Below are 26725 nucleotides of genomic sequence, written 5' to 3'. Positions count from 1 at the left end.
AAGAAATTATGGAAATAAAATTAATCCATTCCAGACACCCAAAAATATTAAAATAAAATATTTTTTTCAAATTAAATAAAGATTTTCATACTGAAAACAATGAGAAATCAAGTACATGCATCTAAAAAATAATAATATTACACTTACCTTTACTGGAGACTTCTGTGTGGATGGGAGGAGGGGATAGGAGGAAGGTGTACACTATTGTTTGGAAGGAGAATCTCCTTCCATTAGGACTTCAGGTATGAAGTCCTTGTCTGGGGTTACTTCCCTTCTTTGTTTTTTAAAGACACTGGCACTGGAAACAACTTGAGTCACTGGAACCCTGTCTCACAAAATATCTGTCCAGAGAGCCCTGTTTCTGGCGTTTCTTTAAGATTTGTCTGAAGTGGGACACAACACTGTCATTGTACATGTTGCCAATAGGGCCTGCAACAGCTTTGTTAGGGTGAAGTTCATCCATAAATGTTTGCACTCTCATATTTTTCAACGATTTCCTTTTTGAATTCGATCATGTTCCTCACTACTTTACCAAAGGGCTTGCATTAGCTTTCCTTGGGCCCATGGTGACTTATTTAGCAGTTGCAATCACCTAAAAACAATGGATTATTATGTATGAACCTGCGGGGTGATGGTCACGTGTTGGTAAACAATGGCACACTGAGCGTGAATGGCATGGGAGACTGGCTTTGTGTGTGCGGTGATGGGCAGACAGGTACCAGACTGTTGCTGAATCACGAGTCTAATCACAAACCGTGAGGCCAAATTTTGCCGAAAAAACTTGCCGAAAGTCAAATTTCACGAAAGTTGATGCCGCCAAAACTCGAGGGTCCACTGTATACATATACAGTGGACCCCCGCATAACGATCACCTCCGAATACGACCAATTATGTAAGTGTATTTATGTAAGTGCGTTTGTACGTGTATGTTTGGGGGTCTGAAATGGACTAATCTACTTCACAATATTCCTTACGGAACAAATTCGGTCAGTACTGGCACCTGAACATACTTCTGGAGTGAAAAAATATCGTTAACCGGGGGTCCACTGTACATGTATATATATATACAGTGGACCCCCGAGTTTCGTGATTAATCCATTCCAGAGAGCCTGCCGAAATTCAAAATTCATGAAACTCGAAAACATTTTCCCCATAAGAAATAATGGAAATAAAATTAATCCGTTCCACACACCCAAAAATATTAAAATAAAAAATAGTCTCCAGTAAAGGTAAGTGTAATATTATTATTTTTTAGATGCATGTACTTGATTTCTCTTTGTTTTCAGTATGAAAATCTTTATTTAACTTGAAAAAAAATATTTTATTTTAATATTTTTGGGTGTCTGGAAAGGATTAATTTTATTTCCATAATTTCTTATGGGAAAAATGGTTTTGCCATTCGGCAATTTTGACTTTCTGCAGGCTCTTTATATATATATATATATATATATATATATATATATATATATATATATATATATATATATATATATATATATATATATATATATATATATATATATATATATATATATATATATATATATATATATATATATATATATATATATATATATATATATATATATATATATATATATATATACACATATACATATATATATACATATATATATATATATATACATATACATATACATACACACACACACACACACACACACACACACACACATACATACATACATACATACATACAGTGGACCCCCGCATAACGATATTAATCCGTTCATGAGAGCTCATTGTTATGCGAAATTATCGTTATGCGAATGAATTTCCCCCATAAGAAATAATGGAAATCAAATTAATCCGTGCAAGACACCCAAAAGTATGAAAAAAATATTTTTACCACATGAAATATACATTTTCCTACACACAAAGAGAAGGATACATGCACAATAGTAGAGAAGTACATGCACAGTATATATTGTGCATGTACAACTCTACTAAATGAAGAATAAATGACACTTACCTTTATTGAAGATGCAGCAATGACTGATGAGACACTGTGTCCTGGGAGTGCCTTTTCCTCCTGAGTACTGTAGGTCCTGTTTGGCATTTTCTTCCAGAACAGGCCTTATCACACTGTGTATGCCACTACGATTCTTAAATCTCTTAAACCAACCTTTGCTGGCTTTAAATTCACCAATATGAGCACTAGTTCCAGGCATTTTTCCCTGTTCACCTGGGTGTTAGTCGACTGGTGTGGGTTGCATCCTGGGAGACAAGATTAAGGACCCCAATGGAAATAAGTTAGAGAGTCCTCGATGATGCACTGACTTTCTTGGGTTATCCTGGGTGGCTAACCCTCCGGGGTTAATCGTTTCTCGGTAATTGTTTCCCGTTAAGCCACACCAACAACACACTCTCCACATCTTCGAGTAATACAGCTGATGGTGGTGCAGCAACAACAGCTGTGGTGCAGCTGACCATGATGCAGCAGCAGCTGTGGTGCAGCAACAGCTGACCATGGTGCAGCAGCAGCTGTGGTGCAGCAACAGGTGACTGGTCCAATTTATCAGCTGACCGTGGTGCAGCAGCAGCTGACTGTGGTACGATAGTATTTATCACCCTTTTTACCACAGGGTTGGCACTAGAAGCTTTCTTTGGGCCCATGGTGGCTTATTTAGCAGTTACAAGCACTATAAATAATGGAATAATACAAAATGTATCGAATGTATGCATGCAACCGGCCACCCTGGCTTGTAAACAATGACGGCAAGGCAGGTGCTCAGGCTGGACGGACAGGTTCGGGACGACTCATGTTCAGAAACAGCTGATGGTGCAACAGCAACTGACTGATCCAGCAACAGCTGACTGGTCCAGCAACAGCTGACTGATCCAGCAGCAGCTGACTGATCCAGCAACTGCTGACTGGTCCAGCAACAGCTGACTGATCCAGCAACAGCTGACTTATCCAGCAACAGCTGACTGATCCAGCAACAGCTGACTGATCCAGCAACAGCTGACTAATCCAGCAACAGCTGACTGATCCAGCAACAGCTGACTAATCCAGCAACAGCTGACTGATCCAGCAACAGCTGACTGGTCCAGCAACAGCTGACTGGTCCAGCAACAGCTGACTGATCCAGCAACAGCTGACTGATCCAGCAACAGCTGACTGGTCCAGCAACAGCTGACTGGTCCAGCAACAGCTGACTGATCCAGCAACAGCTGACTGATCCAGCAACAGCTGACTGGTCCAGCAACAGCTGACTGGTCCAGCAACAGCTGACTGATCCAGCAACAGCTGACTGGTCCAGCAACAGCTGACTGATCCAGCAACAGCTGACTGGTCCAGCAACAGCTGACTGATCCAGCAACAGCTGATCGTGGTGCAGCAGCAGCTAACTGATCCAGCAACAGCTGACTGGTCCAGCAACAGCTGATCGTGGTGCAGCAGCAGCTGACTGATCCAGCAACAGCTGACTGGTCCAGCAACAGCTGATTGTGGTGCAGCAGCAGCAGCTGACTGATTCAGCAACAGCTGACTGGTCCAACAACAGCTGATCGTGATGCAGAAGCAGCTGACTGATCCAGCAACAGCTGACTGGTCCAGCAACAGCTGATCGAGGTGCAACAGCAGCTGACTGATCCAGCAACAGCTGACTGGTCAAGCAACAGCTGACCGTGGTGCAGCAGCAGCTGACTGTGGTATGGTAGTATTTCTCACCCTTTTTACCACTGGGTTAGCACTAGAGGCTTTCTTGGGGCCCATGGTCACTTATTTTGCAGATGAAATCACCAAAAACGCTGTAATAATACAAAATGTTCCGAATGTATGCTTGGATGTTACCGCGGAGGCTGGCTTGTAAACAATGCCACCGGCGGAACATGTGAAGCCGGCTCAGGCCGCACATTAGAAGCGTCTCGGATGAATAGCGTTGAGCGAGTTTTTTAGCGGTATGCAAGGCAAAATTTTAGTGATAAAATGTATCGGTATGCGGATTTAACGTTATGTGATGCCAACGGTATGTGAGGGTCCACTGTATATATATACGTGTATATATATATATATATAAATATATATATATATATATATATATATATATATATATATATATATATATATATATATATATATATATATATATATACAGTGGACCCCCGCATAACGATTACCTCCGAATGCGACCAATTATGTAAGTGTATTTATGTAAGTGCGTTTGTACGTGTATGTTTGGGGGTCTGAAATGGACTAATCTACTTCACAATATTCCTTATGGGAATAAATTCGGTCAGTACTGGCACCTGAACATACTTCTGGAGTGAAAAAATATCGTTAACCGGGGGTCCACTGTAATTGAGTCACATTAAAAAATCCAAAACAGACCCAAGAAGATAGGTGTAGGGAAGCCTTGCCTGTTCTCAGGCAAATCGGCAAAATTTTAAAATTTCCATTACTTTGAGCCAAATTTCAAGCTAATTTCGATCCTAAAACTATTCAAGATCATCTTTTTTTCAGTATTATATCTTCTATCAAATGATACCAAGAAACAACCAATAAAACTATGAAAACCATGCTGTAAAATGTCTCGGTTGTTATTTTAAACCAAACACAGGGTCAGAGTTTTGCTTTCCCATCATGCACCATGTGGATCAGTTTATTTTTGTACTGTGCACACTTGCCACACAGACCCATTCTCTAGTATCTTGGCTAAAATTTACTGCTTCCAGCTTATGTGAGGGAGTTGTTCAAAATGTAGATCTACGTGAGTGACCCTGGCATCAGTAATGTAGACCTATGTGACAGCCACTGAAGGGCTAAGACAGTATTTTTTTTTTAAATGAAAAAAAAAAAGCTTGCAAGTTTATTCCTGAGAACTAGAATGGAATATGGGAACTTTAGAAATACAGGAATGCTATGCATAACTGCATTACCATATTAACACTGGAGATAATACTGTGTAGAGTATGGTACTGTATACATTGTTGGTTGTACTGTGTTTACAAATCTTAAATCAGACACTTAATGAGCTATTAAGACAGAAGTATTAACCTGTGTCTTAGGACATAAAAAATTTTCTCATCTCACTTTATTTTTTTAGTTCTCCCATGTAATTTATATAGCAACTTTATTCCAGTATTTTAAAAAAGAATGGGAGATTTTTATCCATTGGAACAGCTTTTGCTCCTATTAATTTTATATTTTAGATTAACTGCATAGCCAGATTGATGAATTTTAGGTTGATACTCATTCTTAACTGCTTACTGTTTAGGTTGAAGATATTGAGTCCTAGCAGTCTTCTAGGTTGATGATATTGATACCAAGTTGTTTTCTTGGTTGAGGGTTTTGGCTCCTAGCTGCTCATTTTCTAGGTTGATGAGACCTCACATACTGCTTTTAAGGTTGATGACATAGACTCCGTGCTGCTTTCTAGGTTGATGATATTGAATCCAAGCTGGATCAGTTGATTGACCTGTATATGGAGGATCGGAAACGTCTTTTGGCATTGCCCTCTACTCTTGTTCCCAATGTGCCTCCTGGTCAGCCTACAGCTGGCCCACACCCTGGTTCTCCTGACAGCTGCAACAGTGGCCCCACCACTTCCTTTGCGCCTGCCACCAGTAATCCTCCCACGGCACCATCGTCTTCCCTCGCCGTGAGTCTCTGAAATTGTTTAATGTATGTGAAATCAGATAATTGTGTAATTAAAATAAAATTAATAAAGTATAAAATGCAGCTATGAATTATTATTGGTACTAGGAAGCACTTTTATGTCTAGCATTTTGAGCACAAGTGCTAAGCACAAAACCAGTTCAGCAAATCTTGCATTGACTTTGTGAAGTCAAGTAAGTGACCTAGAATGGCTGTAATGTGTTTTCTGAAATGAGCAGTATATACAATAGCTGCTATTTAATGTGTATATTTAGTCAGTCATCAGTCAAAATTCTATATGTGCGTTTATCTATTAACCATAATACCTTTGATTTGTTTTGATAACTCTGACACTTAAAGTAAATTATTGTTAAGAATGGTTTAATTTTCCTAAATGATGATGATCCCCTAGCCAGTATGACAACCAGTAAGATAGGAAAATTGCATCATTTGTTTTAGAAACTCTGCATCTTTATAAGGATATAAATAAGTTAACAATACAAGTATCAATTTCCTTTAAGCATGGTTTTTATTGAAATTTATTGTAATTATTCAGCGCTGTATAGCCCTTGTGGCTTAGCGCTTCTTTTTGATTATAATAATAATAATAATATTGTAATTATTAAGGAACTGGAAAAATTGTAAAAGAATGCTTATTGAAACAGATAATCACAATGATGGTTGAGTTTCTAGACATTTTCTATGTTTAGTAGCTTTATAGTGTTTCACAATAATTACTTCTTGCTATTTTTACTAACTAAAAACTTTAACAGTTAAGTACAAAATTTATGCATTGCCGTTAATAGATTTTACATTAAATTGAAGTGAACAATTCATCAGGAAAAATTGGGTTAAGTTCCACAACCCCTCGATAAAACCGAACAATTTGTTTTTAAATTTTTAATTAGTCAAAATTAATGAAGTTTTTGGCACCTTGCATTGTAGGTATTGTGCCTTGTTGATCTAGCAATGTATGGAAAGGGTTTATTTTACCCTACCAGACCTAGTTGGATGTAGTGAGGTTTAATCACTTGTAAACAGGTGTAATAATTCCATGTTTGACTTCAGTGGGTTATCTTTAGTTAAATCTACATAATGTCCTTTTTACAATTCCATAATGTGTGTTGTCAAGACCATTATTAAAAATCATTTATGTTATGTATATATAACCTCAAAACAAAAAATTGCTTGCTAAATTAACTTTAGTAAGGCTGGGGTAGAGGAGAAATATGGTAAGCTACAATTTACCATTTATATTTTCCATAGAAAATAAGCAAATCATTCCTTCCAGGGAAAAAATGGGCTTGCTCAGTATGAACTAGTTCCTATTATAACTTCAGTCCACTTATACTTTTCCTACACAATATTCTTCTTTAGACTACACTAAAATGTAACCAAAAAAAGAAAAAAAAAAGTGAGAATTTTACTCTATTTTAAATTCCTTGATCCTTCTTGCTTATGGTTATGGAAGTGTGTGGAGATCATTAATGTGGCTGTACTTCTTCATAAACATGCAGGGAAAGTTTCGGGCCCTTCTACTTCAGATGATGCACTCTGCCTTCCCTACACAGTTTTATTCCTTAGAATATGATAAAAAGTAACAAGAAATAATTTTACTCTACCTTAAATTTCTTGATTCCTCCTGCTTATTGCTATACAAGTGTTATGAGATAGTTAATGTGTCTATGTCCACAAACTTGTAGGAGACTTGCCTGCCTGCACCAGTGCATTAACTGGCCACATTTTTCGTGAAAGGAGGAAATAAGTACAGAAAAATAGATGCAAAATGCAGTAGCCAGAGGTGAGATGGGGGCTAGTGTATACTAATAATGCAGCTTTTGATGCTAAAGTTCACTGCTCTGAGGATACTCTCAGGATAATCTTAGTACTGAAAGGGAGTGGGGAGAGAAGTGAGGATATCATCAACTTCTAGACTTCCCTTCCAAAACATTTATTGTACAAGCATCTGGAAAACTTAATTTTTTTGAGGGACTTTCTTTGTATAAACATCACAGTTTTGACTGTCTCTATGTACCCAAAGACATTTGAGGGGCTTATTGAAATGTTACGAAATATATCCCCATGTTTGCACTGAACAACAGTAACTTTTATAAACAGGATTGCTTCATCAAAACCATGCAGGTGGAGAAGCAGAGGGCAAGACACAGGAAAGGGAAGGAAGGTACAGTTAAATAATGATGACTGAATTGAAAAGCTGAGTCACTGTTGAGAACAGTAATGTGATAGTGGAAGAAATGCAGATGAGCAGAACTGAATAATGTACAGAGACCTTCACTGCCTGTTTTAAGTCGGTTATGCACCTAAATTATTGACAACACCTGAAAGTCCTTTGAACTGTACTCCCTGGAATGAAAGCAAGAAAGGTACATCATAATTTACTCCTGGAAGATTGGTCCCAAATCTGCACACAGAAATGATTTCATTTGATTTGATTTTGAAATTACTCCCTATGAGAATAAGAGGCACAGTAAAGGGTGCAAAATGTCTAGGTGAAAACTAAGGCTACAGTTAGTACACTTAAGATTTTTTTAACACCCTTCATACATAAGGGGAATTATCAAAAGACCCCTAGTTGTCTTCAAGGTAAATTCCTCAGGTTAGACCCTGGTCAGATAGACTGTGGTGCCTTTGCTGAACTGCATACAGCCTAGTCCCAAAAGCCTAGTTAATTGGGTACTCAACTAAGCCTGGTTTGGGACCAGGCCAGTGGGGTGGTGATATCCTGAATTGCCTTCAGGTAACCTAGGGGTACTGCAATATGATTGTACCTCAAGAAAAGTGGTATCAAAAAGCAAAGGTAGATTTCTTTTACTCTCTTATATTTAGGTGCTGTCAAACATGTGGTAGTAGATCCCAATCAGAGCTAGCACATCTTGGTTGGAACTAGTACATCCCCTTAACAACATGTAAGCTTGTACCACACTTCTGTACTATGCTGTGTATATTTTGCTATATTCTGGCAGATTCTGTAAGACTGTAGTCTTACTCATTTTGTGAATACATGTTTTCAAGGAAGAGGTGCTAGGTTTGATAAAGGCCTGCTATCTCAAGCTTTGCAGTGCCTGTCTGTCCAACTTTCATACAGTGCAGAATGTCTTAATTCTCTAATATCTAATACTGATGACCCAATTTTTTAAAAATTTTCACTTAGTTGTATCATTTATTTTTTTCAAAACCCCTGAGTCTTACTATTGTTTTGGAATACTAAAAACATTTTAGTTAGCTTTAGTAAATATTTAAGTAACAGACAAGTGGTTTTCAGTATTTATGGAATGTAGTTTCAGTATTTATGGAATGTAGTTTTACCTTTTGCTATACATGTATTTTTAGCTGTTAAGGATCATGTTATTTAGATTCTGCAGTCCCTTCAAGAAAAGGTGCCTTGATGTTGGAGTATTCTTGATGTAAGGAATTGGAACTACCCCCCCTTCCTCAGATTATGCCTGAGTGCTTCCCATTTCCAGAGTTCTGGTTGGGATCTATAGGTTTAGTGGTTCCCTCATGAATATAGTCAGATATATAGTAATTCTGCAGTACATGTAATATTTTACCATTTCATTTCACTGTGTGCACTAAAAGATAGTGTAATCTCTTCTTTCTTTTTCCTCAGGTTCCGGGTGCCCCTCCAACCTATGCATCGGTGCTCAAGCCTAAGCCAATCTTGGTGGATAAACAGGCATCAGAACCCAATACACCCACAAACAAATATTTTGAAAGACCTATGACTAGGGGCAACTCTGATGTCTCTCAGAGAATGAAAAAACGAGTTACCTTAAGGTACTAGGAATTTATAGTCTTTTGGTTGTTAAATACACACTGTAACATGGTTTCTTTTTCTGTCTCATAAACACGCTAGATAACAGGGACATCTTGCTTCTCCTACTTACACTTTGGTCACACTTCACAGACACGCACATGCATATATATATACATACATCTAGGTTTTTCTCCTTTTTCTAAATAGCTCTTGTTCTTTTTATTTCTTCTATTGTCCATGGGGAAGTGGAAAAGAATCTTTCCTCCGTAAGCCATGCGTGTCGTATGAGGCGACTAAAATGCCGGGAGCAATGGGCTAGTAACCCCTTCTCCTGTATACATTTACTAAAAAAGAGAAGAAGAAAAACTTTATAAAACTGGGATGCTTAAATGTGCGTGGATGTAGTGCGGATGACAAGAAACAGATGATTGCTGATGTTATGAATGAAAAGAAGTTGGATGTCCTGGCTCTAAGTGAAACAAAGCTGAAGGGGGTAGGAGAGTTTCAGTGGGGGGAAATAAATGGGATTAAATCTGGAGTATCTGAGAGAGTTAGAGCAAAGGAAGGTGTAGCAGTAATGTTAAATGATCAGTTATGGAAGGAGAAAAGAGAATATGAATGTGTAAATTCAAGAATTATGTGGATTAAAGTAAAGGTTGGATGCGAGAAGTGGGTCATAATAAGCGTGTATGCACCTGGAGAAGAGAGGAATGCAGAGGCGAGAGAGAGATTTTGGGAGATGTTAAGTGAATGTATAGGAGCCTTTGAACCAAGTGAGAGAGTAATTGTGGTAGGGGACCTGAATGCTAAAGTAGGAGAAACTTTTAGAGAGGGTGTGGTAGGTAAGTTGGGGGTGCCAGGTGTAAATGATAATGGGAGCCCTTTGATTGAACTTTGTATAGAAAGGGGTTTAGTTATAGGTAATACATATTTTAAGAAAGAGGATAAATAAGTATACACGATATGATGTAGGGCGAAATGACAGTAGTTTGTTGGATTATGTATTGGTAGATAAAAGACTGTTGAGTAGACTTCAGGATGTACATGTTTATAGAGGGGCCACAGATATATCAGATCACTTTCTAGTTGTAGCTACACTGAGAGTAAAAGGTAGATGGGATACAAGGAGAATAGAAGCATCAGGGAAGAGAGAGGTGAAGGTTTATAAACTAAAAGAGGAGGCAGTTAGGGTAAGATATAAACAGCTATTGGAGGATAGATGGGCTAATGAGAGCATAGGCAATGGGGTCGAAGAGGTATGGGGTAGGTTTTAAAAATGTAGTGTTAGAGTGTTCAGCAGAAGTTTGTGGTTACAGGAAAGTGGGTGCAGGAGGGAAGAGGAGCGATTGGTGGAATGATGATGTAAAGAGAGTAGTAAGGGAGAAAAAGTTAGCATATGAGAAGTTTTTACAAAGCAGAAGTGATGCAAGGAGGGAAGAGTATATGGAGAAAAAGAGAGAGGTTAAGAGAGTGGTGAAGCAGTGTAAAATGAGAGCAAATGAGAGAGTGGGTGAGATGTTATCAACAAATTTTGTTGAAAATAAGAAAAAGTTTTGGAGTGAGATTAACAAGTTAAGAAAGCCTAGAGAACAAATGGATTTGTCAGTTAAAAATAGGAGAGGAGAGTTATTAAATGGAGAGTTAGAGGTATTGGGAAGATGGAGGGAATATTTTGAGGAATTGTTAAATGTTGATGAAGATAGGGAAGCTGTGATTTCGTGTATAGGGCAAGGAGGAATAACATCTTGTAGGAGTGAGGAAGAGCCAGTTGTGAGTGTGGGGGAAGTTCGTGAGGCAGTAGGTAAAATGAAAGGGGGTAAGGCAGCCGGGATTGATGGGATAAAGATAGAAATGTTAAAAGCAGGTGGGGATATAGTTTTGGAGTGGTTGGTGCAATTATTTAATAAATGTATGGAAGAGGGTAAGGTACCTAGGGATTGGCAGAGAGCATGCATAGTTCCTTTGTATAAAGGCAAAGGGGATAAAAGAGAGTGCAAAAATTATAGGGGGATAAGTCTGTTGAGTGTACCTGGTAAAGTGTATGGTAGAGTTATAATTGAAAGAATTAAGAGTAAGACGGAGAATAGGATAGCAGATGAACAAGGAGGCTTTAGGAAAGGTAGGGGGTGTGTGGACCAGGTGTTTACAGTGAAACATATAAGTGAACAGTATTTAGATAAGGCTAAAGAGGTCTTTGTGGCATTTATGGATTTGGAAAAGGCGTATGACAGGGTGGATAGGGGGGCAATGTGGCAGATGTTGCAAGTGTATGGTGTAGGAGGTAGGTTACTGAAAGCAGTGAAGAGTTTTTACGAGGATAGTGAGGCTCAAGTTAGAGTATGTAGGAAAGAGGGAAATTTTTTCCCAGTAAAAGTAGGCCTTAGACAAGGATGTGTGATGTCACCGTGGGTTGTTTAATATATTTATAGATGGGGTTGTAAGAGAAGTAAATGCGAGGGTCTTGGCAAGAGGCGTGGAGTTAAAAGATAAAGAATCACACACAAAGTGGGAGTTGTCACAGCTGCTCTTTGCTGATGACACTGTGCTCTTGGGAGATTCTGAAGAGAAGTTGCAGAGATTGGTGGATGAATTTGGTAGGGTGTGCAAAAGAAGAAAATTAAAGGTGAATACAGGAAAGAGTAAGGTTATGAGGATAACAAAAAGATTAGGTGATGAAAGATTGAATATCAGATTGGAGGGAGAGAGTATGGAGGAGGTGAACGTATTCAGATATTTGGGAGTGGACGTGTCAGCGGATGGGTCTATGAAAGATGAGGTGAATCATAGAATTGATGAGGGGAAAAGGGTGAGCAGTGCACTTAGGAGTCTGTGGAGACAAAGAACTTTGTTTTGGAGCAAAGAGGGGAATGTATGAGAGTATAGTTTTACCAACGCTCTTATATGGGTGTGAAGCATGGGTGATGAATTTTGCAGCGAGGAGAAGGCTGGAGGCAGTGGAGATGTCATGTCTGAGGGCAATGTGTGGTGTGAATATAATGCAGAGAATTCGTAGTTTGGAAGTTAGGAGGAGGTGCGGGATTACCAAAACTGTTGTCCAGAGGGCTGAGGAAGGGTTGTTGAGGTGGTTCGGACATGTAGAGAGAATGGAGCGAAACAGAATGACTTCAAGAGTGTATCAGTCTGTAGTGGAAGGAAGGCGGGGTAGGGGTCGGCCTAGGAAGGGTTGGAGGGAGGGGGTAAAGGAGGTTTTGTGTGCGAGGGGCTTGGACTTCCAGCAGGCATGCGTGAGCGTGTTTGATAGGAGTGAATGGAGACAAATGGTTTTTAATACTTGACGTGCTGTTGGAGTGTGAGCAAAGTAACATTTATGAAGGGATTCAGGGAAACCGGCAGGCCGGACTTGAGTCCTGGAGATGGGAAGTACAGTGCCTGCACTCTGAAGGAGGGGTGTTAATGTTGCAGTTTAAAAACTGTAGTGTAAAGCACCCTTCTGGCAATGGTGACAGTGATGGAGATAATAAAAAAACATAAAAATAACATGAATGATGGTACAACTGAAAGTTTTTGTACCCCAAGCTTTTTCGGGTTCACACTCCACCCAAAACTGCCTTGGTGTGCTTGAATCGCCATCAGTAATCTAAAATCAATCACACAGTGGACTGCAAGTGATAATCTAAAAATTATCAACATACATGAGCCTGCTTGTTATCCAAAGTGAACTTCATGAGACTTTGGCCACTTGGTTAGGAATGTTAGGTTCTCATGCCTGAGCCACCTTTTTTAAAAATTTTACTGCATACTATTCAAGTTTTAAGATGTTCTGTTCCAGTTCATGCTGCAGTTTCTCAACCTGTTATCATAAAAATGTGCTTTTGAAATGCATTCTATTTGAAGGCCTACTATATATCATTTAACACTGAAATCATTTTCATGAGTTTATAAAATATAATAGTAATTTGTGTGCCAAATAATTATTTAGTTTAGATTCAGGCAAAACTTTGTGACACTTTTTTTTTTTTCAACAAGTCAGCCATCTCCCACCGAGGCAGGGTGACCCAAACAGAAAGAAAATCCCAAAAAGAAAATACTTCCATCATCATTCGACACTTTCACCTCACTCATATATAATCACTGTCTTTGCAGAGGAGCTCAAATACGACAGTTTAGAAGTCCCTCCAAACTCTCAATATCTCAGACCCCTCCTTTAAAGTGCAAGCATTGTACTTCCAATTTCCAGGACTCAAGTCAGGCTAAATCTATAATAACCGATTTCCCCTTCACTAAATACAGTGGACCCCCGGTTAACGATATTTTTTCATTCCAGAAGTATGTTCAGGTGCCAGTACTGACCGAATTTGTTCCCATAAGGAATATTGTGAAGTAGATTAGTCCATGTCAGACCCCAAAACATACACGTACAAACACACTTACATAAATACACTTACATAATTGGTCGCATTGGGAGGTGATCGTTAAGCAGGGGTCCACTGTATTACCCTGCTCACACTCCAACAGCTCGTCGAGTCCCAAAAACCATTCGTCTCCGTTTACTCTTATCTAACTCGCTCACACACACTTGCTGGAAGTCTAAGCCCCTCGCCCACGAAACCTCCTTTACCCCCTCCCTCCAACCTTTTCGACGATGACCCCTACCCCTCCTTCCTTACCCTACAGATTTATACGCTCTCCAAGTCATTCTACTTTGATCCATTCTCTCTAAATGACCAAACTACCTCAACAACCCCTCTTCAGCCCTCTGACTAATACTTGTAGTAACTCCACACCTCCTAATTTCCACAATTCGAATTCTTTGCATAATATTTATACCACACATTGCCCTTAGACACGACGTCTCCACTGCCTCCTTGCTGCAGCATTTACAACCCAAGCTTCATTCCATTATAAGAGTGTTGGTGCCACTATACTTTCATACATTACCCTCTTTGCCTTCATAGATAATGTTTTTTTGTCTCCACAGATACCTTAACTCACCACTCGCCTTTTTTCCTTCATTAACTCTGTGGTTAACCTCATCCTTCATAAACCCATACACTGACAAGTCAACTCCCAAATTATTATTATTTTTATTATCACACCGGCCGATTCCCACCAAGGCAGGGTGGCCCGAAAAAGAAAAACTTTCACCATCATTCACTCCATCACTGTCTTGCCAGAAGGGTGCTTTACACTACAGTTTTTAAACTGCAACATTAACACCCCTCCTTCAGAGTGCAGGCACTGTACTTCCCATCTCCAGAACTCAAGTCCGGCCTGCCGGTTTCCCTGAATCCCTTCATAAATGTTACTTTGCTCACACTCCAACAGCACGTCAAGTATTAAAAACCATTTGTCTCCATTCACTCCTATCAAACACGCTCACGCATGCCTGCTGGAAGTCCAAGCCCCTCGCACACAAAACCTCCTTTACCCCCTCCCTCCAACCCTTCCTAGGCCGACCCCTACCCCGCCTTCCTTCCACTACAGACTGATACACTCTTGAAGTCATTCTGTTTCGCTCCATTCTCTCTACATGTCCGAACCACCTCAACAACCCAAATATCTGAAAAAATTCATTTCTTCTATACTCCCTCTCTCCAATATGATATCCAGTTTTTCATTATCTAAATAATTCAATATCCTCATCACCTTACTCTTATTTATATTCACTTTCAACTTTTTACCTGTACACACCCTCCCAAACTTGTCTACTAACTTTTGCAACTTTTCTTTAGATTCTCATAACCATATTATCATCAGCAAAAATTTTGTACTTGATTCCCCATACTTCAATCTCACTCCTCTCCCCAACACCCTAGCATTTACTTCTTTTACAACCCCATCTATAAATAAGTTAAACAACCATGGTGACATTACACATTCCTGTCTAAGACCTACTTTTACCGGGAAGTAGTCTCCCTCTCCCCTACACACCCTAACCTGAGCCTCACTATCATCATGAAAACTCTTTACAGCATTTAGTAACTTACTGCCTATTCCATATAGTACTTGCAACATTTGCCACATTGCTCCCCTATCGACTCTATCATATGCCTTTTCTAAATCCATAAATGCAATGAAAACTTCCCTACCTTTATCTAAATACTGTTCAGATATATGCTTCAATGTAAACACTTGATCTGCACATCCCCACCAAGGCAGAGTGGCCCAAAAAGAAAAAATGAAAGCGTCTCTTTTTAAATTTAGTAATTTATACAGGAGAAGGGGTTACTATCCCCTTGCTCCTGGCACTTTAGTCACCTCTTATAACACACATGGCTTACGGAGGAAGAATTCTGTTCCACTTCCCCATGGAGATAAGAGGAAATAAACAAGAACAATAACTAGTAAGAAAATAGAAGAAAACCCAGAGGGTGTTTGTATATATATATATAGGCTTGTACATGTATGTGTAGTGTGACCTAAGTGTAAGCAGAAGTAGCAAGACATACCTGAAACCTTGCATGTTAATGAGACAGAAAAAAGGACACCAGCAATCCTACCATCATGTAAAACAATTACAGGCTTTTGTTTTATACTCAATTTGCAGGATGGTAGTACCTCCCAGGGCAGTTGCTGTCTACCAACCTAGTACCTAGGACTCAGTAAACTTCTTTCCCTATAATTTTTACAATCTCTTTTGTCTCCCTTCCCTTTATATAAAGGAACTATATACTCTCTGCCAATCCCTAGGTACCTTCCCCTCTTTTGTACATTTATTAAACAAAAATACCAACCACTCCAACACAATATCCCCCCTCCCCCTGCTTTTAACATTTCTGTCATGACCCTGTCAGTTCCAGCTGCTTTACCCACTTTTATTCTATGTAATGCCTCACGCCCCTCCCCCACACTCATTTTCTGCTCTTCTGCATTCCTAAAAGATGTTGTACCTCCCTGACCAGTGCATGAAATTACCGCTTCCATTTCTTCATTGACACTTAAAAGTTCCTCAAAATATTCTCACCAGCTCCCCATCTACCAACTCCCCTACTGTTTTTAACTTACAAATTCATTCGTTCTCTAGGATTTCTTAACTTGTTTATCTCGCTCCTAAACTTTTTTCTTATTTTCAGCAAAATTTCTTGCCACTGCCTCTTACACTCTTTCATCTGCTCTCCTTTTACACACTCACCACTCTCTTCACCTTTCTTTTACTCTCCATATACTCTGCTCCTCTTACATCACTTCTGCTTTGTAAAAATCTCTCAAAAGTTACCTTTTTCTCTTTTATCACACCCTTTATGTCATTATTCCACCAATCACTCCTCTTTCCTCCTGCACCCACCCTCCTATAGCCACAACATTCTAATACTGCATTTTTTAAACTATCCTAACCCTCTTCAACCCCCCCACTGTTCATACTTGCACTAGCCCACCTTTCTGCCAATAATTGCTTATCTCACCCTAACTTCCTCCTCCTTTAGTTTATACACTTTTCACCTCTCTCTACTTGTTGTTGCCATCTTCTTTTGTCCCATCTACCTCTTACTCTAACTGTAGCTACAACTAAATAATCCAATATATCCATTTCCCCTCTATACGTGTACATCCTGAAGCCCACCAATCAACCTTTTATCCACCAATACATAATCTAACAAACTACTTTCATTATGTGCTATATCATACTTTGCATACTTACCCTCTTTTTCATGAAAGATGTATTACTTATTACCAAACCTCTTTCTACACAATTAAAGGCTCCCCTTTTTCATTTACCCCTGGCACCCCAAATGTACGTACTACTCCCTCCACAACATTTTTACCCACTTTAGTATTGAGATCCCCAACCACAAGTACTCTCTCACTTGGTTCAACATTTCCCAAAATCTCTCTCTCTTCTCTTCACTTCTGTCTTCTCTGGGTGCATAAACACTTACTATAACCCACTTTTCACATCCAACCCTTATTTTACACCACATAATCCTTGAATTTATACATTTATATTCCCTCTTTTCCTGCCATAGCTTATCCTTCAACATTATTGGTACTCCTTCTTTAGCTCTAACTCTCTTTGAAACCCCTGACCTAATCCCATTTATTTCTCCCCACTGAAACTCTCCTACTCCCTTCAGCTTTGTTTCACTTAAAGCCAGGACATCCAGCTTCTCATTCATAACATCCACAATCATCTTTTTCTTATCATTCGCACAACATCCATGCACCTTCAAACATCCCATTTTGACGGTTTTCTCATTTTTCTTTTTAGTAAGCTATACGGGAAAAGGGGTTACTAGCCCATTGTTCCCGGCATTTTAGTTGACTTTTGCAACTCTCTCTCTTTTTTTTTTTTTTCACAGGGTTTGACAAGGTTAGGTTAAGGATCCCTAGCGTTATTGACAAGCTAAGAGCTGTTACCTACATCAGCTCATTTGAAAGCATTTTTGTTATGAAACGTACAAGTAGGGATCAGGATGAAGTTGGAGCCATCTGTGGGCTAGCATTTTCATTTGATCAACTAACTTCATCTCGTTGACATCATAATGCTGTACAAATGTGTTCTTCTCTCTTCTCTCTCTCTTCTCTCTCTTCTCTCTCTCCTCTCTCTTCTCTCTCTCCTCTCTCTCCTCTCTCTCCTCTCTCTCCTCTCTCTCTTCTCTCTCTTCTCTCTCTTCTCTCTCTTCTCTCTCTTCTCTCTCTTCTCTCTCTTCTCTCTCTTCTCTCTCTTCTCTCTCTTCTCTCTCTTCTCTCTCTTCTCTCTCTTCTCTCTCTTCTCTCTCTTCTCTCTCTTCTCTCTCTTCTCTCTCTCCTCTCTCTCCTCTCTCTCCTCTCTCTTCTCTCTCTCCTCTCTCTCCTCTCTCTTCTCTCTCTCTCTCTCCTTCCTCTCTCTCTCTTTCATTGCTTGTGAATTATCTTCTATTTGTTTGTCTTTGTCATCAGCTCGCTGCCGTCCCGCCATTCCTTAGAGGCAAAGGAGCCTGACTTGCTACAGGTGCCACAAGTGGTACAGATAGAGCATGTGGCTGCTCCATACATCGATGAAGACTGTGATTCAAGTAACCAAGGTATGCATTGATAGTAATACATTATTTTACAATTTGTGTGGTGTGTGTCTTATCCCTTCCTACAGATTTGTTTTTCCTTCATACCTGTGACATAAGAGGCAGTTGCCAGGTGTCCAGCCTGCCAGTAACCTCATAAGGAATATTACTTCATTATACAAATGCAAATTAGTTTCAGTAAGTAATTAATTTTCTCAAAGAGATGGTGAAGCACAACAATCTAAACATAGTGATTATAGAAACTAAAATATTAGTGCACAAATTACCTTCACATTGGAGAGGGGAGCTCTTTGCTCTTTGGCCTCACGACTCTAGTCTCTTCCAACCATTTCTTGATGCCCTTAATAATCTTGCCTCTTCCATTAAGTTTAAGGCTGAATGGGAATCTAATTCTTTGCTTCCTTTCCTTGATGTTCACGTCCACCATTCAGATACATGTTTTGCTTTTTCTGTGTACCGCAAGCCTGTGCACAGTGGCATGTACATTGACTTCTTTTCTTACCATGCTTACTCTGTCAAGAAAAGTGTTTTTATTTCCCTTTCTCCATTCTCTCCGCATTTGTGATCCTCATTTCCTTGAATCAGAAATTTCCACTCTTCATAATTCATTTTCTTGCCTTGGCTACCCTTTCCATTTCATAGACTCTGCCTTCTCATGTGCTAAACGGACTTTCTTCTCTCCCAAACTCTCTACACCTGGGAACTCTCCTGTCCTCTGCCCTCCCTATATTTCCAGTCTTTCTAATCTTAACAACTCTCTCTGTTCCTTAGACATCAAACTTACTTTTCGCCAGATTAACACTCTTTGCACCAATCTAGTTCGTACCTCTCCTCCCTCTATAAATGCTCCTAGTCTCTACTGTTTCCTGTCCCTCTTGTCCTCTTCAGTACTCTGGAGAAACTGGCTGCTCTCTTTCTGACAGACTTGAGGAGCACAAAAGTAGTGTTAGGCTTACCGACACCAGCAGTGCTCTTTTCTGTCATGTCAGAGATCACAGTCATCCTATTGACTGGTCTTCTGCTGAAACTGTCTACCTTCTAACTTTCACAATCGCTGTCTGGTTGAATCCTCCCTTATACACAACTTTCTTTATATGAATCTTAGTCCTGGCTTTGTCTCTCTAGATGCCTTCCTTTCCCATTACATTGTAAAATACTCCAAACTTCAGAACACCCATGACTTAACCTGATTCTTTTTTTCCCCTTCTCACTTTTTCCATTTCCTCTTTCTCCTTTGGGTTTTCATTCTTCTGCCTTGGGTGTTTGGTCCTTTATTATTCCCCCACCCTCTGTGTTTTTGTTTGTACTCTTTATGGGGCCCCTAGCTCCCTTGCAGTGTTCCTCTTTCTTAGTCTTCAACTGACTGCTGCTGCTTTCGCTGCCGCCGCCGCCGCCTCTACCTCTCTTCTTCCTTTCCTACTACCTCTCTTGTCCCGTCCCTGTCTGCTGGCCTATATATACTCCCTCCCTCTCTCTTTTCTGTTAGTGTGACTTTGTAAATGGTTCAAGTCAGACAGAAACGTCGTTGTAAGCTCCCCTCTCCTATGTGCGGGTTATTTGTGTATTGTTCCAATAGCGGTATTGCACCTTTTTGTTATAAAATAAAAGTGATAATGAATGCAATATAATGTCACCCTATCTTGTTGGGAGAGGGCTTGTGTGTTAAAAAAAAAAAATAATTGAAATGTGTAATAGAGACTTAATTGGAGATTGAAGGAGCTGGAAGCAGGGAAGTGTCCTGAATGAATGAGAATTATACCTCTCAAGGGAGGCTCTTGATTTAAGTAATTGGATTTATCCTCTCATTCCTTGGATCAAATCTAATTGCCTTTTATTAACCAAGTATTCCATACCTTCTACAGGTTTAGAGCTTCCACTCTTATTTTTTTTTTTTTTTAGCCATCTCTTGATAAGGCAGGGTGACCCCCAAAAAATTTTCATCATTCATTCAGTTGCCATCTTGCCAGAAGTGCTGACATCACAATTCAGATGACCCTCTGACTACAACATCAACACCCCTGCTGGACTGCAGGCACTGCCCTTCCTGCCTCCAGGACTCAAGTTCAGCTAACTAGTTTTCCCTGAATTCCTTCATAAATGTTACTTTGTTTTCACTCCAGCAGCATGTCAGACATTAAAAACAACTTACTTCTTCTCACCCCAAACAAACAAACACACTCCAAACTAACATACACAGTGGATCTCCAATAGTGATCCTAAATTGGGGAATATAACAACGATCTTGCAAACAATCCCCAGGACATATTGTGTGGTAGATGGTGTAATATATGGGTGTTATATATGGTCAAACATCACTAACAGATTATTGCCAGATGTCCACAGAGAAGTGAAGATAAACAAACAGATGAGTACAAACAACACTTAGAAATAGCAATGTAAATAAAATAATACGGGTGATCAGTGAATGTAAAGCTCTGGAAGGTGTAATAAAGCAAACATATTTAAAAGCCTAGAAAGACATGGTATTTGTTTCATGTGATAAGGAAGGAGGTGTAAAGTTTGAGAAAATGAAAGAAGTCAAGTGCTGTGACCCAGTTACTGGATGTGAAGTCTTACCCTACACCCACAGCCCACCACCCACACCCCACCCACCATCTACTTCACCTCTGCCAGGACAAAACACCACCAATAGCTGGAGCTGTTGCCCAGGATAGTATAAAGAAAAAACTGAGGAACAGACTGAGGATGGCCAGAAATAAGATCTGTGGTGTATGTGAAGGAATATTTTGAAGAGGCATAAAGTCATTAATTCTGAGATACAGTGGAACCTCGGTATGTGACCTTAATTCATTCCACAAGGCTGTTCAAGTGCCGCTCTCTTTGAGTATCGAACAAGTTCTTCCCAACCAATTTTCTGTTTGGTTGGCTGTTATCACTAATCTTCGTAGGCCCCATGGTAACTTACTTATACAAATACAGTGGACCCCCGGTTAATGATATTTTTTCACTCCAGAAGTATGTTCAGGTGCCAGTGCTGACCGAATTTGTTCCCATAAGGAATATTGTGAAGTAGATTAGTCCATTTCAGACCCCCAAACATACACGTACAAACGCACTTACGTAAATACACTTACATAATTGGTCGCATTCGGAGGTGATCGTTATGCGGGGGTCCACTGTAATACAAAAAAACACCCAGAAATGTGAAGAAACATGAAATAGTTTACAACAAAGTTCTGGCAGGTCATATTTGTTTGGTCAAGTGCTGAGCTTTGTTCAAGTAGGGAGTTGGACGTATACTGAGGTTCCATTGTCTGTTGATCATCATCTCTTGTATCATGTACAAAGCTTAGTTCGGCCATAAAAAATGACCTAAAACAGGAAAGATGTTTGTGGTTTTGTCCCAGTGAGATGAAAAGCATGTACTGAAAATCGAAAACCTAGAAAATGTAAGAAATGTTCTGAGGAGCTTGTCAGATATTTATAGTGGGAAAAAAAGGGTAGGAAACAAGGAGAGAGGGAAAATAAAGGTAAAGACCAAGGAGCTGAAATAAGGGTGGAGATTGTCATTCAGGGCAAGTTATAAGGGGCAAAAAAAAGGGGGGGTACAAGACAGAGAAATAGGAAAGGGAGGAAGAGAAGTCTATAGCAGGAAAACAAGGAAAAAACAAAACAAAAACAAAAAAACAAGAAATATGCTTAGAGGAAAGAAAACAAGAATTCAGATCTCTTGGCAGATAGCAAGAATGACTCTCACTGAGTAAATGTAGGCAGTCAGGATGTCGCGGTAACTGATACTACTGAGAAGGATATATGCAAATATTAAGCAAAAGAGCTGTAGCTCTATGGTAGAAAATGCTGGTATAAACACAACAGAAAATGTGCAAACATGTTAAGACAGGGAAAGTGTTGCTTTGACAAAGTGTGCAGGTACTTCCATTCAGTGATGTGCAAAGCTTCAACACAGTTCAGAGAATTTTATGGCCTGATCTGTCCAGACCACCATGTGAAAGGAATGCAGTGCCTCAGAGAAAGCAGGTAAAGAGTAAATATATAGCAGTCTCTTGTTTTTTACACATCAAGAGAAACAATTGGACCCAAGAAAAGACATACAGTGAATTACTACAGATGGGAAAGAGTTGCACAACAGTGGGACATACCAGTCCAGGCATCTGCTCAACGGGGTATAAAATAAACCCAGTGAGGAGCAGGGGTGCAGTGGGGACAATATGGGAACACTGTATAAATATCTGGGGTCCCAGACTATTCAACATCTTACCAGAAGATAACAGAAACAAAGCTGGAACAAGTGTAGAAGCCTTCAAGAGGAAACTGGACAAGTATCTTCACCAGGTGCCAGATCAGCCATGCTGTGATGGATATGTTGGGGCAGCGGGCCTCCAGCAGCAACAGCCTGGTTGACCAGGCAAGCACCAGACGAGCCTGGCCCATGGCCTGACTCTGAGAGTAGTGAAACTCTCGAAACTCTTCAAAGGTAAAAAGGTATACACCAGACAAATGCACAATCAATACTGGAGAACCAGGAGTATGTACACCAGGAACAAGACTAGGTAATACACTACCAGTGGTACTAACTAAACACATACCAAACCCAAACATCCCAAATGGTAAATACTGCTTTCTCTTCATAAACATTCAGGGTTTGAAATTAAATAAAAATGATCGTTATATTAGTGGGCTCCTCTCAGAAATGAATGCCATGTTTGGAGCATTTACAGAAACAAACACAAGAAATGTTTTGGATGGAGAGATAAAGATAAAAAAACTATAACATGTATTGATGTGATAGAATTTATAGGTCACAGGGAGGAGTAAGACACTCTGAAAGATATTCTCTGTTGCTCAGAATTGCTGGATTCATCGAATGATACAGTAGAAATTCTAGGTATTAACCCATAAACGGTCCAAATGTATATATACGTTTTTTCAACATTTGAAAGTATGCAAAAAAAGTAGATCTTCTTTTTGTTTTTCTACATTTGAAAATGTGTAAAAAAACTTTGATCTACTTTTTTTTTTGTTATATTTGAAAATATGTATAAAAAACTTAGATCTACTTTTGTAGCGCTACACATGTGAACGTAGATCTGCTTGGACCGTTTACGGGTTAAAGCTGAAAATAATAATTTTGTAATTATCCTAGTATATAAACCACCATCAGCAACAGCTGAGGAATTTGCAGATCTGTAAAGGAAGATAGGTGTCTTGATAGGCTAGAAAATTCCACACCAAATATTATCCTCTTCAGAAATTTTAATCTCCCACATGTAAAATGGAAGATGGCTCATCACAACATTATACCAGAAATAACTCCTGGAAGCACCCTGGCTCAACAGGTACATACTAGGGAACTAATGAGGTTTTGTGAAAAGTACTCATTGACCCAACAGATAACCAATCTCACTAGAAATGAAAAAACTCTGGATTTGATATTCACAGACGAGGAACTAATCAGAGACATAACAGTTACAAATACAATACAGCCTCTCCTCACTTAACGACGGGTTCCATTCCTAAGAGTAGGTTGATAAATGAATTGGTCATTAAGCGAGGCACATACTATAATGGTAGTGGGTTTGTGTCAGCCATCTTTAGAAATTTTTTTAATGTCACCTTCGCACCATTTACAACATTTTTAGTATATTTTTAAATGCTTATACAGTAGTGTACTGTATACTGTAATAAACAGAATAGAGGAAATCATCTCTAATATACATTACTTAGGTTTGCATACTGGTTGGACAGCTGGTTGTAAGTCCGAGTATTGGGTAAACAAGTATGTTGCTAAGTTAGGAGAGGCTGTATACAGTAGGGCCCCACTTATTTGGCAGGTTAGGTTCCAGGCTACTGCCAGAAAGCAGTCATTGCCGGGAAGCAGAATGCCATTTTTCCACTTATAAATGCATATAAATGCCAGATAACAAGTTGACACTAACATATACAGTGGTACCCTGAGTTTCGGCCATAAGTCGTTTCAGAAGGCTATTCGAGTGCCATTACCGAACGAATTTGTTCCCATAGGGAGTAATACAATACAGTATAATTTTTATTTCCTTGCAAGTTTACATAAAGATTCTGTAATTACAGTAATGAGTTGCAGTGGAATGAGGGCCACTATCATGCCATGGCATTATGAGCAGACTAAATTTAATGGCTTACAGACTACTTAATACTAGAGACATTGATCATAGTTTAAGTTGTACATCTGTTTTTATTTATAGCAGACAGTAAGCTTACTCAAATTACAATCTGGGGATATTACATTGCGACAAGTTGAGGGTATTTTGTAGGTTGTGTATATCAATAGTAAATATTTAAATTATATTATTGGAATATAATATTGAGCGTTGGTGAAAGTTTACAGTATTAGAATGCTACAATTTGGTGTAAGGCAGTATAGTTTTGGGCAGGTATTTATACTACAATGTAGTAGTATTAAGTTATGTATGAATTTTGGGTATCTAAATTTTGAAGTGTTAAGATTTAGATAATTGGGAGATCCTTTGGAAAATTTAAGTATTGAGTATTTAGTTTTGGGTGAGTAGATGGTTTTTGAGAAGTGTCTTAAATTTATGTTCAGTCCAGGTTACTTTAGTACTTATTGGTAATGAATTCCAAATTTTGGGGCCCTTTATGTGCATAGAGTTCTTACATAGTGTGATGTGGACACAGGGTACATCAAAAAGTGATCTGTTGTTAAAAATCACTCCCTCAACTGCTGCCTCTACCACTGCCTCAACCATTGTCTCTGCCACTGCCTCTGCCACTGCCTCTGCCACTGCCTCTACCACTGCCTCTACCACTGCCTCTACCACTCAGTTTACAAGCACCAAACACAATGAATTATTGTGAAATGTTTGGAAGAGCGTGGAGACTAATGCTCACTCCAGCATAAAGGCACACTGACTGACGATGCGTCAACCACTTCTTCCACCACTGCTTCAACCCTCATATTTTTGTACTATTTCCTTCTTCAATTCTATCGTATTAATAATAATAATAATAATACGATAGAATTGAAGAAGGAAATTGTACAAAAATACGAGGGTTGAAGCAGTGGTGGAGGAAGTGGTTGAGGCATCATCAGTCAGTGTGGCTTTGTTTATGCTGGAGTGAGCATTAGGCTCCACGTTCTTCCAAACATTTCACAATAATTCATTGTGTTTGGTGCTTGTAGATTGAGTGTGACTGCCACATAATTAACCATGGGCCCAAAGAAACTTGCTAATGCCAGCCCTTTGGTAAAGAAATTGAGAAACACGATAGAATTGAAGAAAGAAATTGTACCAAAATACAAGCAGTGCGCCACAGTGGTTGAGGCATTGGTGGAGGCAGTGGTATTTAATAACATACGTGTTATTAAACCATAACATGTATGTATTTAGTACAATATTTTACGACATTTTCATGTATTTTATGGTTGTTCATGGTTCAACGAGTTAAGGAAGCAGTATTGTATTATATTTCCCTACAATATATTGGGGTGCCAAACATTCGTGAGGCTCTTCATCCCCTAACCCTTGCAAATGTTGAGGGAGACCTGTACTGATAGCAAATTTTTTTTTTTTTTTTTTGGGGGGGGGGCTTAAAACAATCAGCAAATTAATCTTAACATTTTGGTAAGAAATTTTTTTTTTCTAATATTTAGCGATACAGGGTTAAAGGGTTAAAATATTTGTAGTCTTAATGTAGGGTGAGAGGTGAGTAAGTGAGATAAAAACAAATAAACAAGAGAGAAAGAGAGAAAAAGTAAGAGGACAGAGCCACAGATTGCTGTGTAAACAAACAGATGAACGCATCTGGTTATGGTTCATACATGTTCATACGAACACCTTACGTTGTATACAAGTTGTCTCCACAGTGGTACAGTAGAATAAATAAAGATAAACACTTCCATTCTCATGTAACATCATTTTTAGAAGGAATGATGCTCTGACAAGTTAGTACAGCAAAATAAATAAACAGCAACACTCCCATTCTCATGCAACACACCATTTTTAGAGTGAATGATATTAGTATTATTATTAATAGTAATATAATAAAAAAGAAGTGCTAAACCCACAAGGGTCATGAATAGCTATTGATAGAATGAAGGCATATGAAAGGAATATTTTTCTACAGTTATCCCCCAGTAACTGGCATTTGACTACAGAAAAAACAATTCTTCCAACACTCCTACAAACTGCTTGGTAAACACACCTCATTTATGTCAGTTTTTATACTGTGGGTGTATGCAGTGGTGGCTCATCCATAGGAGCTGCAGAGGTGCAGTCCACTCAGATGCTCACTGCCAGACCTATGACTTCGTCAACCTTACGCTAAAATAATTTGCAGCTGACAAATATACAGTGGACCCCCGGTTTGCGATATTAATCCCTTCCTGAA

The 26725-nt window shown here is 39.2% G+C and overlaps 1 protein-coding gene across 5 annotated transcripts in view; it reads left to right on the top strand.

Moving 5' to 3' along the window:
* The window catches only part of LOC128690283 (potassium voltage-gated channel subfamily KQT member 1), an 840902-nt gene that overhangs the window by 784038 nt on the left and 30139 nt on the right, over positions 1-26725 (top strand). For 4 of the 5 annotated variants that reach the window (XR_011392684.1, XM_070090547.1, XM_070090549.1 and 1 more), the window contains 3 exons: positions 5403-5624; positions 9252-9418; positions 18237-18361. Coding sequence is in view for 4 of the 5 variants with exons in the window: in XM_070090547.1 (XP_069946648.1) it covers positions 5403-5624; positions 9252-9418; positions 18237-18361 (514 nt within the window). In the remaining variant the exon portion in view is untranslated. The remainder of the gene's footprint in view (positions 1-5402; positions 5625-9251; positions 9419-18236; positions 18362-26725) is intronic. The other variant, XM_070090551.1, reaches the window with a different exon arrangement.

This window comes from Cherax quadricarinatus, chromosome 32, assembly GCF_038502225.1.
Source record: "Cherax quadricarinatus isolate ZL_2023a chromosome 32, ASM3850222v1, whole genome shotgun sequence".
Classification (NCBI taxonomy): domain Eukaryota; kingdom Metazoa; phylum Arthropoda; class Malacostraca; order Decapoda; family Parastacidae; genus Cherax; species Cherax quadricarinatus.
This window is presented reverse-complemented; position numbering and strand designations above follow the sequence as displayed.